Source organism: Bos mutus, chromosome 10, assembly GCF_027580195.1.
Source record: "Bos mutus isolate GX-2022 chromosome 10, NWIPB_WYAK_1.1, whole genome shotgun sequence".
Lineage (NCBI taxonomy): Eukaryota > Metazoa > Chordata > Mammalia > Artiodactyla > Bovidae > Bos > Bos mutus.
Genome location: NC_091626.1, coordinates 83,967,605 through 83,980,217, shown reverse-complemented (window position 1 = coordinate 83,980,217; position 12,613 = coordinate 83,967,605). Strand labels below are relative to the sequence as shown.

The 12,613-nt window shown below is 50.3% G+C and overlaps 1 protein-coding gene across 1 annotated transcript in view; it reads right to left on the bottom strand.

Annotated features, from left to right (window-relative positions):
• NRDE2 (NRDE-2, necessary for RNA interference, domain containing) overlaps positions 1 to 12,613 on the bottom strand; it is a 48,515-nt gene that overhangs the window by 19,845 nt on the left and 16,057 nt on the right. Inside the window, 2 exon segments of the mRNA XM_005888606.2 lie at positions 6,692 to 6,841; positions 10,337 to 10,570. Of these exon segments, the coding sequence (XP_005888668.2) occupies positions 6,692 to 6,841; positions 10,337 to 10,570 (384 nt within the window).

Here is a 12,613-nt window from a genome sequence, read left to right as displayed (position 1 = left end):
ACCTACCCGCCCCTAAGCTCTGCACAGCACCGTCATCACGCCACCTCAGGCCGCACCGCGGGTGACAGGCGAGGGGAAACCATCGCCTCCCCTCGACGGTGTTCTTAAATAAGGACGCTGAGGCCTCAGGTGACACCAGGCCCTCCGTCTCCTACACCAGTCCCTTTTCCTCCGTGCTGTCTACTTCAGAAGATAATAGAGAGGTCTAAGGTTCTTTTTTTAATCCCGAGACAAAGTGTGTCAAATAAAATTACATTTGGCTATTTTCTACCCTACAGGAAAAGAGGCTGGGCTCTAAAATGCTTTTATGGGTCGTGTAGGCGTCCCCGGAGCTACAGACACATGACTGCTGAGTATCTGTAGGAAAGCTGAGGAAAACTGTGCCCTTTCCGTGTGTGTGCTACACAAACAACCCAATTCAAACATCAGCAAAAGATGTGAGCAGAAACGGCACAAAAGACACGCGCGGCCGGTAAACACATGAAGAAGTGGTCAGCGTCGTGAGTCACCAACGAAAGGCCAGCGAGAACCACGGTGCCCCGAGCGCAGACCCACCAGGACAGCCAGGATGAGGGAAAGGCCGGGCGACACCGAGCCGCGGCCAGCGACCTGGAGGGGAGCCGGGGCTCACGGGCCGCTGGGGGAACGGGCCTGGCAGTTTAAAAACAAACGAAACCCAAACGCAGACCTTGCCCCGTGGCCCAGCAATTCTATTCCCAGGGATTTACCCAAGAAAAGGGAAACCACAACCCTACACAAAGGGCTGTGCACAAGCGTTCTCGTACCAGCAAACGCTGGACAAGGGCCAGGGCCCACCCACAGAAGAACGGATGAGCAGACGGCGGAGCGGCCGCGGAGGGACACTCCCAGCCGGAGAGGCACGAGCGCGACAGGCGCCCCGGAGAAACTCGGAAACGCGCCGCCCGGAGAAAGGAGTCGGACACAGACGCGCACACGCCAGCCGAGTCCGTTTACATGAAACCCTGACGGACAAACACGCTCGCTGACGGAAACTCAGGACAGTGATCTTCTCTGGGAGGAGCGGTGTGGACAGAGTGGAAAGGAGCCTGAGGAGGCTGCGGGAGGCTGCGCGGCGGGCGGACGAGTGCCGTGCGCCCTGCTTGCAGCCGCTGCCCACCGCTCGCACCCCTGCTGAGCTCCGCCTGCGGTCAGACCAGCAGCGGCAGGACATGAGCCCCTCAGGGGAGTGTGGGCCCCAACATGCACGCGTCAGCCCAAAACCACTCCCTTCGCCACACCTCCGTCTGCGGAAACTGGACCCCGGTGCCAAAAAGATTGGGGACCGCTGCCCTAAGAAACAAACGTTAAGTTAAAAACGAGTTTTGTTCTCCCTGATTACTATGACATGGAACAACAGACTGGTTCCAAATAGGAAAAGGAGTACGTCAAGGCTTATTTACCTTCTATGCAGAGTACATATGAGAAACGCTGGGCTGGAGGAAGCACAAGCTGGAATCAAGATTGCTGGGAGAAATATCAATAACCTCAGATAAGCAGACAACACCACCCTTATGGCAGAAAGTGAAGACAAACTAAAGAGCCTCTTAATGACAGTGAAAGAGGAGAGTGAAAAGGTTAGCCTAAAGCTCAACATTCAGAAAACTAACATCATGGCATCCAGTCCCACCACTTCATGGGAAATAGATGGGGAAACAGTGGACACAGCGTCAGACTTTATTTTTCTGGGCTCCAAAATCACTGCAGATGGTGATTGCAGCCATGAAATTAAAAGTCACTTGGTCCTTGGAAGGAAAGTTATGACCAACCTAGTAGCATATTCAAAAGCAAGGACACGACTTTGCCGACAAAGTTCCGTCTAGTCAAGGCTATGGTTTTCCCAGTGGTCATATATGGATTGAGAGTTGGACTGTGAAGAAAGCTGAGCGCTGAAGAACTGATGCTTTTGAACTGTGGTGTTGGAGAAGACTCTTGAGAGTCCCTTGGAATGCAAGAAGTTCCAATCAGTCCGTCCTAAAGGAGATCAGTCCTGGGTGTTCATTGGAAGGACTGATGTTGAAGCTGAAACTCTGATACTTTGGCCACCTCATGTGAAGACTTGACTCATTGGAAAAGACCCTGATGCTGGGAGGGATTGAGGGCAGGAGGAGAAGGGGATGACAGAGGATGAGATGGCTGGATGGCATCACCGATTTGATGGACATGAGTTTGGGTAAACTCCAGGAGTTGGTGATGGACAGTGAGGCCTGGCCTGCTGCGATTCATGGGGTGGCAAAGAGTCAGACACGACTGAGCGACTGAACTGAACAACTATTTTCACTAAAAGTCAACAATGTTTTAGATATTCAAGCAATCTCAAAAAATGTCTGCTGACTTTTCTGGCTTTAAAACTGTATTTTATAAAGGTGATCTTATAGCTTCCTTTTATAGCAAACTAGATGAAGAAGATGGGAGAATGCAATGGCATCCCACTCCAGTACTCTTGCCTGGAAAATCCCATGGGCGGAGGAGCCTGGTAGGCTGCAGTCCATTGGGTCGCTAGGAGTCGGACACGACTGAGCGACTTCACTTTCACTTTTCACTTTCATGCATTGGAGAAGGAAATGGCAACCCACTCCAGTGTTCTTGCCTGGAGAATCCCAGGGACAGGGGAGCCTGGTGGGCTGCCGTCTATGGGGTTGCACAGAGTCGGATACAACTGACGTGACTTAGCAGCAGCAGCAGCAGCAGATGAAGATGATACAGGAGAAAAGAGAATACAACTATTAAGTATCAACACTCAGATAATGTGCATATGTATTATGTACATTCATTTACATATCCTGATTTTAAATAGCTGATACAGAGCTTCACGCGTTTCTCCCTACTTTTAAGCATTTCTTCGTGCCATTAGTTTTAGAAACAACTATTTTTATTGACTTCACACTGGCCCCCTGGAAGTGCCCCATAATTTATTTAACCATTTCCCTATTGTTGGACATTTAGGTTCTATCCAATTTATCACTTATCACAAAATCTTAATTACTGGACTGGACCTCGGATGTAATTTAATGCAATAGTTCCCCCAAATAAAAGCACTTTTCCTATAAAATCCGTATCAAATAATCTGCTAGTCTTCGCTTGAACAATTCCAGAGGTAGGGACACCCATTTTGTCTGGAGGCTCAGTGAATGATATCAAATGTATCCATTATAAAATCAGACATAGGCACTTCGGGGCTTCCCAGATGGCACTAGTGGTAAAGAATCCACATGCCAATGCAGGAGAGGCAAGAGACGTGGGTTCGATCCCTAGGTCGGGAAGGTTCCCTGGAGGAGGGCATGGCAACCCACTGCAGTACTCTTGCCTGGAAAATTCCATGGTCAGAGGAGCCTGTAAGTCACAGTCCATAGGGCTGCAAGAGAGTCAGACACGACCAGCAACTAAGCACACACATTAGGCATTTAGTCACCAGAGGGAAAAAAGAGAGAGAAAAGAAACGAGAACACAAGAGGGCAAGCTTGGGAAGAGAATATGTTTAAATCAAGCACCCAATCTGCCCTGAACCCACTCAGCAGGGCTGGCTGGGCTGGGCAACATAAACCTGCCTTTCCTTTGGAGAATTCAGTTCACACAGGCCTTCCCAGAGTCCTGACTGCCTTGGTCCAAATTCCAGCTTCTTCATTTACTAAGCTGGGTGACCGTAATCAAGTTTTAAAAAACAAACAAACTGTGCCTCAGTTTCCTCGTCTGCAAAACAGGAACTGTAACAGTAACTTATGTTGCAGAATTGCCAGGATGATCAAAAAAGTTTATATGTGTAAAGGCTAAGCCATACAGTAAGGACTAGATGAGTTTAAAATACCATTATCATTTCATACAACTTGGCTCCTAAACAAGAGCCAACTATTTCAGCTGGTGGATAGCCAAAGAAACAATAAACTCTTCCAAAAATGGCCAAAAAAAAAAAAAAAGAAAGCTGAACTTCCCTGACAGACAATGTATTAGTCCTAGGGAACTTTCCGAAGGTAGCCTGGACCTGCTCCACACTAACTTTAGAACCTGAGCCCTGTTTACCGCAATGCTCCAATCCACTGCACGCCATTGCTGGGACGCTCACGCTCTCAGACCCGCTTTCATGCCGAGCCAAACTTCCACTCACCGGTCCTGGTGCCGCCTGCCAAGTTACACAGGACACTGCCAACCCACCTTCCCGAGTGCAGCAAGCCTACAGGACGGTGCCGTGCCCGACACAGGCTGGTGCCCACAGCCCTCACCCAGGCCTCGCGGGACAGTGTAGCCACACGTCTGCTCGCTGTCTTGCCAGTGCTCGTGGTTTGTCAGGATCTCTCCTAACAGGTGTGAAAACTCAGGACCTGACATCGTATTCCCACCGTGCTGACCAGCTCAGCGTGCCACGGGACCACCACCTTCCCAGATCCTGACACTAACAGTTGTACAGCTATTAATCTGAGCAAGACTTTACCTGACTTGAGCTTTAGCAAATTACTAGGAAATCTCGCCAGTGCCCTGCACCCTTTGGAGTGGTCACTTTGCAAGCTTAGATGGATGAAGTTGTCTCCAGTCACTCTCTTCCTCAGCTCTGGGCCATTCACTAGCAGAGGTTCAAGAGCCACTCTGTGAATATTGCTTCCTTTTTTTAATCTAGTACTGTGGTAGTAAGCCTTTATCTTTGCACACCAATTTCTAATTCCATATCAAATATTTCTGATATTTGTGTGAGGCATGTAGGAGTTACAATTTCCAGTTTACAAATGAAGACACAGGGGCTCAGAAAGGTTAAGCCAGTGGTCCCGTTTTTGGCACCAAGGACCTGTCTCCTGGAAGACTTTTTTCCCATCGACGGGAGGGATGGGTCAGCACTGAGGAGCAGCAGATGAAGCCTGCTCACTCGCCCCCCACCTCTGGCTGTGTGGCGGGGTTCCCAACAGGGTGCCAGTCACCGACCCGCGGGTTGGGGCCCCCTGGGTTAAGTGACTTGCTTGGGATTATGGTACTAGTCAATGGCAAAGTCAGAAGGAGAACCACCATCTTCTGTTTCCCAACCTAGAAAATGTCCTACCACAGAACCCGTGTCTTCTTTGGGGATGGCGGAAGAGCACCAGAGAAGTACGGGTGTAAATCCCAACTCTCTCACTTCCTGGTGCGTGACCTTCCGACGGTCCTCCATCCCTGAGAGTCCTCTCCCTGGCTGGGTAAGATCAGCGTGCCCTCCTCCTGGAGCAGCTGCAAGTCGGCAGGCCGACTCCAAGGGGAGAGAAGCGCAAGCTGGTGCTGCCCGCTCCGTTCCTGCCAGCATTTGCCGGGTCTCCCCACACTGAGGCACAAAAGACCAGAGGACTTCAGGGAGCGTTAATACCACTCCAAAATACACAGATGCACTAAGAGCGTCATTAACCCCTTGCCATGAGGTTTCAGGAGACGGTATGCAGATACAAACACAAGCCAAAAATAACTGACGTCAGCTCCTCATGAAGGGAATTACAGCTGGAGCTGCGTATGTGGGGAGCAACACTGTCACGCTGAGTGACACCCTGATTAAAAGGTGGAGGGGTGGCAAAGGGGCGGGAGCGAAAATTTAGTTTGAAAGGTAATCAGCCCATGAAGAATGATCAGCAACTTCAAGGCCTCCTCTTGGCTGTATATTCCACGATCCTCTACCTTCCGTTTTCATTACCAACTAGCTGTTTGGGAGCAAGAGACTGTGTATTACTGTTCACTACGTCCTACAGAGTACTAAGTGTCTGAAGAGCTTATTGGGGATTCAACTATTTTTGATTGCCAGATTAGAGGAGAAAAGCTCCTCTTTTTTGAAAGAGCTCCTTTCCACTGGAGTACAGCTGCTGTACCCTGCTGTGCTGGTTTCTGTCGCACAGAGCGAGCCGGCCCTGCCTGCACGCGTGCCCCGCCCTCTGCGGATCCCCTCCCTTTAGGTCAGCAGAGCGCGCTGAGCAGGGCTCTCTGTGCTGGACAGCAGGCTGGCCACAGCTGTCTGCTCAGACTCAGGATCGACAGGGCATGCGCGTCAGTCCAGTCTCCCGGTTCCTCCCCCACCCCTCCCCGTGGTGTCTGTGTGTCTGCTCTCTGTGTCTGTGTCTGTTTCTGCTTTGCAAATAAGATCATCTATGCCATTTTTTTCTTCATTCCACATATATGCGTTAATATACGATAGAGAAAAAAACTTCAACTCATTACTGAAGCAAATACCGTCACCTGTTTTTATGACTATCTGGTGACACATGCTGGAAACATTTTGAAAAAGTCATTATCATTTAATGTCATTTTTTTAAATGGCATGCGTGGGGGGTGCAGTTTGGATAAATAAAAGGCTTCTGTAACTTTTAAGAAAGGCATATAGATTAAGCCAAATGGTTCATGGACAGTCACACTCAGGTCAAGGAGTTTTTAGACGCATTCAGTCTACAGACATTCAATGAGCACCTACTGTGCCACACGCCACGCCAAGGCCCGTGGCTGAGTAAGACCAACCCAACCTGCATCCTGATCTCCAGCTTTAAACTCGAGTGTGCAGCGTGAGACCACTCACCGTCTACCGTGCGTGCCCACACAACTGAACAAGGGATGAGGCACAGCAGAGTCAACGGTGGGGAGGCTGGGGGGACACAGAGCCAGAGCCAGTGCTGAGAGAGCTCAGGGCAGAGAGGTCCCCGCCCCACCAGTGACGACCAGAGAAACACAGCGCAACACACACCTGGCAATGTCTCCTCGGTAAAGAGACTTGTACTCCCAGTTGGCAGGATCCGGTTTCTTATCCATTCGGAAGGTTTCCCCCGACAGAGCCTGGACATCCTCAAGCCAGACACAGTGACGTCTAGCATCCGCGGCGGCATCGTCTCCTTGACTGTGGGACAGAGGAGGGCGAGGAAGAAAACGGGAGAGGCGCTTAGAAATACCCCAGTTACATACGTCATGGCTCAGAAATATCAGAGTGAGACACGTCAGACCCATACGGCCTCGCGCACAGCTCCGTGCAGACAATGTGCACCCGCCATAAAGACGGGGCCAGGCTCCTGCTCTGGAGAACGTGTTAAAATACAAAGCGAAGACTGTCTTAAGTGACACTTTACCAAGAAGAGAAGTCAACTTATCCCTAAAATAAACGTGAGAGATACAGATGTCTTTAAAAAATAACAATAATAATCATTTAAATGATTATAACTTGACTTTCAAACATATTTACACACAAGGTTTTTTCTTGAAAGGAAGGAAGAAAGAGAAAGAAAGAAAGGAAGAAATAAAGGAAGGAGGGAAAATAAGGCTGCCCTTACTTTGCCTAATTTATTTGAAAGTGCCAGATAATTAATTTCAACTCAAAACTTAACAACAAAACAAAGCCACAGTTCTGAATGCTTCGGTCTCCGGTGCCGCTCGGACGTGCTCTCAGTCTCCTTTCCCAGCCTGGGCTCTGTGCAGGCTGCTCTGCCTGTATGCATGGACCTTGACCTAAAGGGCAGAGAGGCCACTGTAAGACAAGACCCTTATTTATCGCTTTGAACCAATTCGTGATGTGGCAGACACAAAAGAACCAGTTCCCTAGGAGTCAACTAAGAGGAGGGAAAAGGTTTTTCTGGCATCTAACATCTTTCTTCCCCTAAAGAAAGTCCTTCACGATGCTGCGGACACAAGAGGCTGCCAAAGGAGTCACAGCAGCCACTCAGTGCTGGGCCAGCTCTGCTCGTTGGTTCTGCGGGGATAGAAACCAGGACTGGCCAGGCTTCTAAACCTTCTGGCTGGGGACGCAAGGGCATGTATTCCAGGGATGCAAAGTAGCTGCTCAATAAATACTTGCAGGATGATGTGTCTCGGGTTAAGATACACGCTGAGTTTTAACTCACACCCCTCCAGAACAACTGTGGGGGGTTTTCTGATGACAGAAACCGAAAGCAGCAGCTTAGGGACAGAAAGAGATGGATGCATTCCGGAAAGAGATGGAAAGCCAGCTGGGGGTGGGAAGGGCTGGCTGCAGACCACGCCTGGGGAGCAGCGAGCCCTTCACACCTCCCCTCCTGGGTCCCGTAGTCAGGAAGCAGGATGCGGTCTGGGCTGTGCACACGGAAGGAAGTGCCACCACCTGGAGGTGAAGAGGACCTCACCCTGGGAAAAGAGGTCACAGAGGCTGTGGGGAGGCTGCCCCTGATGACCCTGGAATCAGAGGCCCACACAGTCCACACACCCCCCACCAGCCCCCAGGCCGCTTTCCTCACATCACGGGGAGACACTCACGACTCACTAACATCTTAGCCCCCGTCTAAATGGAAACAAGACCTCTTCCTGGTCGCCTTCCCAGGAAGAGACTGCACGAGTGAGTAGTAAGAACGAAAGAGACAAGGACAGCCCGCTCTGACCTTCATGGGGACGTTATACAAAATACCAACAGACTTAAAGTGCTGTCTGGATCATATAGCTGCCAAGAGGCTGTAAAGATCACTTCTGATGTGGTTAGGCACAGGCTGAAAATAACTATCTTTCAGATTTCTTATGGTTGCTTCTGTACCGTTTCAGGAAATCCTTTAAAACTCATCTTCCTCAGTCATATAAAGAAAAAAAAAGATAAATAGTTAAAGATGAGTCTTTGGAACACACAGCACCTGCTGTATTTTGCTTTGAAGACGCACTAAAAAGCGAGAGCACCAGGGATACACGCACTCACGCACTCACACTAGCAAACATGTACCCGCGTGCCTTCTGCGCACCAGGCCCTGCGCCCGATGCGGGGGACTCGATGGAGGCCAGGCGGGGGTGCTTTCCATCCACGTGCTGCTGCTGCTCTTTAGTCGCTCAGTCGTGTCCGACTCTGCGACCCCATACCAGGCTCCTCTGTCCACAGGATTCTCCAGGCAAGAACACTGGAGTGGGTTGCCATGCCCTTCTCCAGGGGATCTTCCTGACCAGGGATCAGACCTGACTCTCCTGCACTGCAGGCAGATTCTTGACCACTGAGCCCCCAGGGACGCCCTCCTGCCCCCAGAAATCCAGCCCGATTTGGAACCTTGTTGCTGGACTCCTTTATCTCTTCCTCTCTAGGGTTACAGGTGCAGCACCTGAGACAGAGCGAGCTAAATAAACATGGCCCCTCGGAGCCCCGAGGCCTGAAGCGTTCTTCAACGCTGACCTGACGACAGAGGACCCTGGAAGGCACGGTGTTTGTGTCTCTGATGGAAACCACAGACCAGATTCCAGACTCGCTCCAACCAGAGCTCTCACTGACATCACGGGGACGTCTAAGTACACAGCAAGAACAGATAATCCCTGAAGAGCTGCAAAAACCTTAACACCTTAACAGCACTAAATATTTTTAAGAATGCCTTGGGTAGGACTTAACGTTTTCTTTCATCTAGAGCACACGAACAAAGAGAAGAAAAAGCAAGGTAGACGAGGGATAATTCAAGGGGCTTCACCTCAGGCCGCCTGTCTCACGTGTGGGCAAAGTGCCCTCGTGCAGGGGCACGCTAGCCTAAGCAGAGAGGAAAGCCGTGACGGAGTCTGTCTGCAGCTCGCCTCGCGCACCGTGCTCAGGGGAGACGGCAGGGAGACGGCAGGGAAGAACAAGGCCCCCCGGGGAGGAAGCGCTGCGGTCAGGAGCCACTCCACACCTTCAACACAGTGGTTCTAAACAAACGTGAGAGAAGGACAAAAGCAGTGATTATTTCCAGAGCTCTGCCAACCTTAGCCGGAGAGAGAGAGTGTGTCTGGTATACACACAGGGTTTTGCTTTTACACTCCTTTCCATGACGTCTGTCTCGGGATCCTGGACAGCTCCCTGTGCGGCGCAGCAGGGCCTTGCTGCCCGTCCCCCACACGGCAGCGCCCACCTGCTGACCCTCCCTCCGCGTCCACCCCGCCGTCACCGCCCGCGCGGCAGCCACGAGTCTGTCCTCTGTGCCTGCAGAGGGGGGTTTGATGTGAGTGACTGAAAGAAAGGTGTATCGAGAAAGAGAAAGCTAAGGCAAGTTTCTTACTCTTTATAAAAGCATAGAACTAAGGAGCCAACTGGCCCATATGCCCACTGTGAGGCCTGTCTGTCATCTTTCAAAAATCCTGTAGGCTTTTTGTCTGAATCAGATTTTGACGCAATCATTGCTGCACCCAGATAACATTTCTCAAATAAAATCATGGCCCTATTTTTTTAATGAAAGTTTTCTTTTTTTTCCTTTTCTTTCGCTGACCTAATGACACAGCCCTTTCTGGTTTTTTTCCCAGCTTTACTGACAAATGTATTCACTCCATTTTGACTGAGCGGCTAAATCACCATTCAAATGTCTCACCTGTGGCAACAATGAAGGGAGAAAAATTCAAGATTTGAAAAACCATAGACATCTGAGAACAGAAAACCTACTTCGGTTTCTCTGATTCCCTTTTACTGTCTCTGAGGCTTCTGGAAGGGCTGTCCTTTGCAGAATCAGTGTCTGACTCAGACCCACTGCTACCCGATGGCCCGTGTTTTCTCTTGGTTTTCTTGTGGCGCTGAAGCTTCCTTTTCTTCTTTTTCTCTTTCTTCTTTCTTCTGCTCGTTTCTTTGGGCTTTCTGTTAGCGTCACTTTCATCTGAAGGCTCTGATTTCAGAGGACTCCTGTTTGGGGAGGTCAACATTAGAATTATTTCAAAAGAGAATTAGGGAAATAATATGCAAATAAGTAAAAAGTAAACCAACATGCAGAAGGCAGTTCTCTATGATCACCCACAGGCTCACTATTCGCTCGTTCATCACACAGTACCTTCCTGGCGTATGCTTACCTTGGAGATTTAAAAGTTGGCTTATAAATTTACCTTCAAGATTTAAGAGTTGGACCTAAAATGACATTGGCTGAAGAGATTCTAATCTTTACAGCTTCTAAACCTTTATTTTCATACTATATATTCTTAAATTAATCTAGCAGTTATCAAATACAGTATTTTAAAAATCTCTAAAAGGTTTATTTTCAGTCCTATATATTATGCCAGGATGTCCTTAATGCCAAAAAGGAAAAGAAAAAAAAAAATGGGTTTAATGCTGGTCCTTGTTTTTGAAAGTTAGAATGAGTTCTTCTTCATTACTCCTCTCGTGCATGAACTAGTCTCAGTTTCTGAAGGCTTCCCACATTTTTACAGTACCTCATATTAATGAGACCATTTGGTCTACGTTGGTGAGAGAGCTCATTTCTCAATCCAGTGATCTATAACAAAATTCTTTCAAAGCTGGGTAGAGATGTGTGCCACTTTGCTTTCCCCAAAGTTCTCATGAGATTTTTATCCTATGTTATAACAGAACCTCCTCCTATTTTTGCATGCAACTTCTATCTTTATGCAACTAAAGAAATATCTGAATTATAATATTCTAAAGGTTACTAATGAGGTTAATAAAGTTACTTAAGAATCACAATGATGCCATTTCCCTCGTGGCCTAATTATTGGCAGTAACTGTGTCATGTTCTTGCCACTGCAATACAAAGCGGGAAAAAACAAGGATCATCTGTAAAGAGTGAGGTAAGGGAAAACAGTCGAAGATCACCTCATTACGTTTGGTAAAAGAAAGAGCTTTTACTTAACTCTTTCCTCACAAGGTTTTCTAAGGGTTACTCCTCAAGCTAAGCTAGAGATGGTACGCTGACAGAGACTAAAAATCCGCCTATCAAAAACCTACCATGGGCTTCCCTGGTGGCTCAGTGCTGAAGAATCTGCCCATGTCTCAATGCAGGAGACATGGGTTCAATCGCTGGTCCGCCAGCGAAGATCCCACTGCCACGGATCAACTAAGCCCGTGCACCACAATCCTCGATCTCACGCTCCAGAGCCAGGAGATGCGACTCCCGAGCCCACGCTCCAGAGCCAGGAGATGCGACCCCAGAGCCCATGCTCCATGCTCCAGAGCCGGAAGACACCACAACCCCCAAGCCCACACTCCAGAGCCGGGAGATGCGACTCCCGAGCCCATGCTCCAGAGCCAGGAGACGCAACCCCCAAGCCCATGCTCCAGAGCCAGGAGACGCGACCCCTGAGCCCATGCTCCATGCTGCAGAGCCGGAAGACACCACAACCCCCGAGCCCACACTCCAGAGCCGGGAGATGCGACTCCCGAGCCCACGCTCCAGAGCCAGGAGACGCAACCCCCAAGCCCAAGCTCCAGAGTCAGGAGACGCGACCCCCGAGCCCACGCTCCAGAGCTGGGAGACACCACAACCCCCGAGCCCACGCTCCAGAACCGGGAGACGCGACCCCCGAGCCCACGCTCCAGAGCTGGGAGATGCCACAACCCCCGAGCCCACGCTCCAGAGCCGGGAGACGCGACCCCCAAGCCCACACTCCAGAGCTGGGAGATGCCACGACCCCCGAGCCCACGCTCCAGAACCGGGAGACGCGACCCCCGAGCCCACGCTCCAGAGCCGGAAGACGTGACCCCCGAGCCCACGCTCTAGAGCCAGGAGACGCGACCCCTGAGCCCATGCTCCATGCTGCAGAGCCGGAAGACACCACAACCCCCAAGCCCACACTCCAGAGCCGGGAGATGCCACTCCCGAGCCCACGGGCCCACAGCCGCTGCTCCACCCCAGAGAGGCCACCGCAGTGAGCTGCCAGGCACTGTCCCTGGAGAGTGGCTCCCGCCCTCCCCAACTAGGGAAACCTGCACAGTAATGAA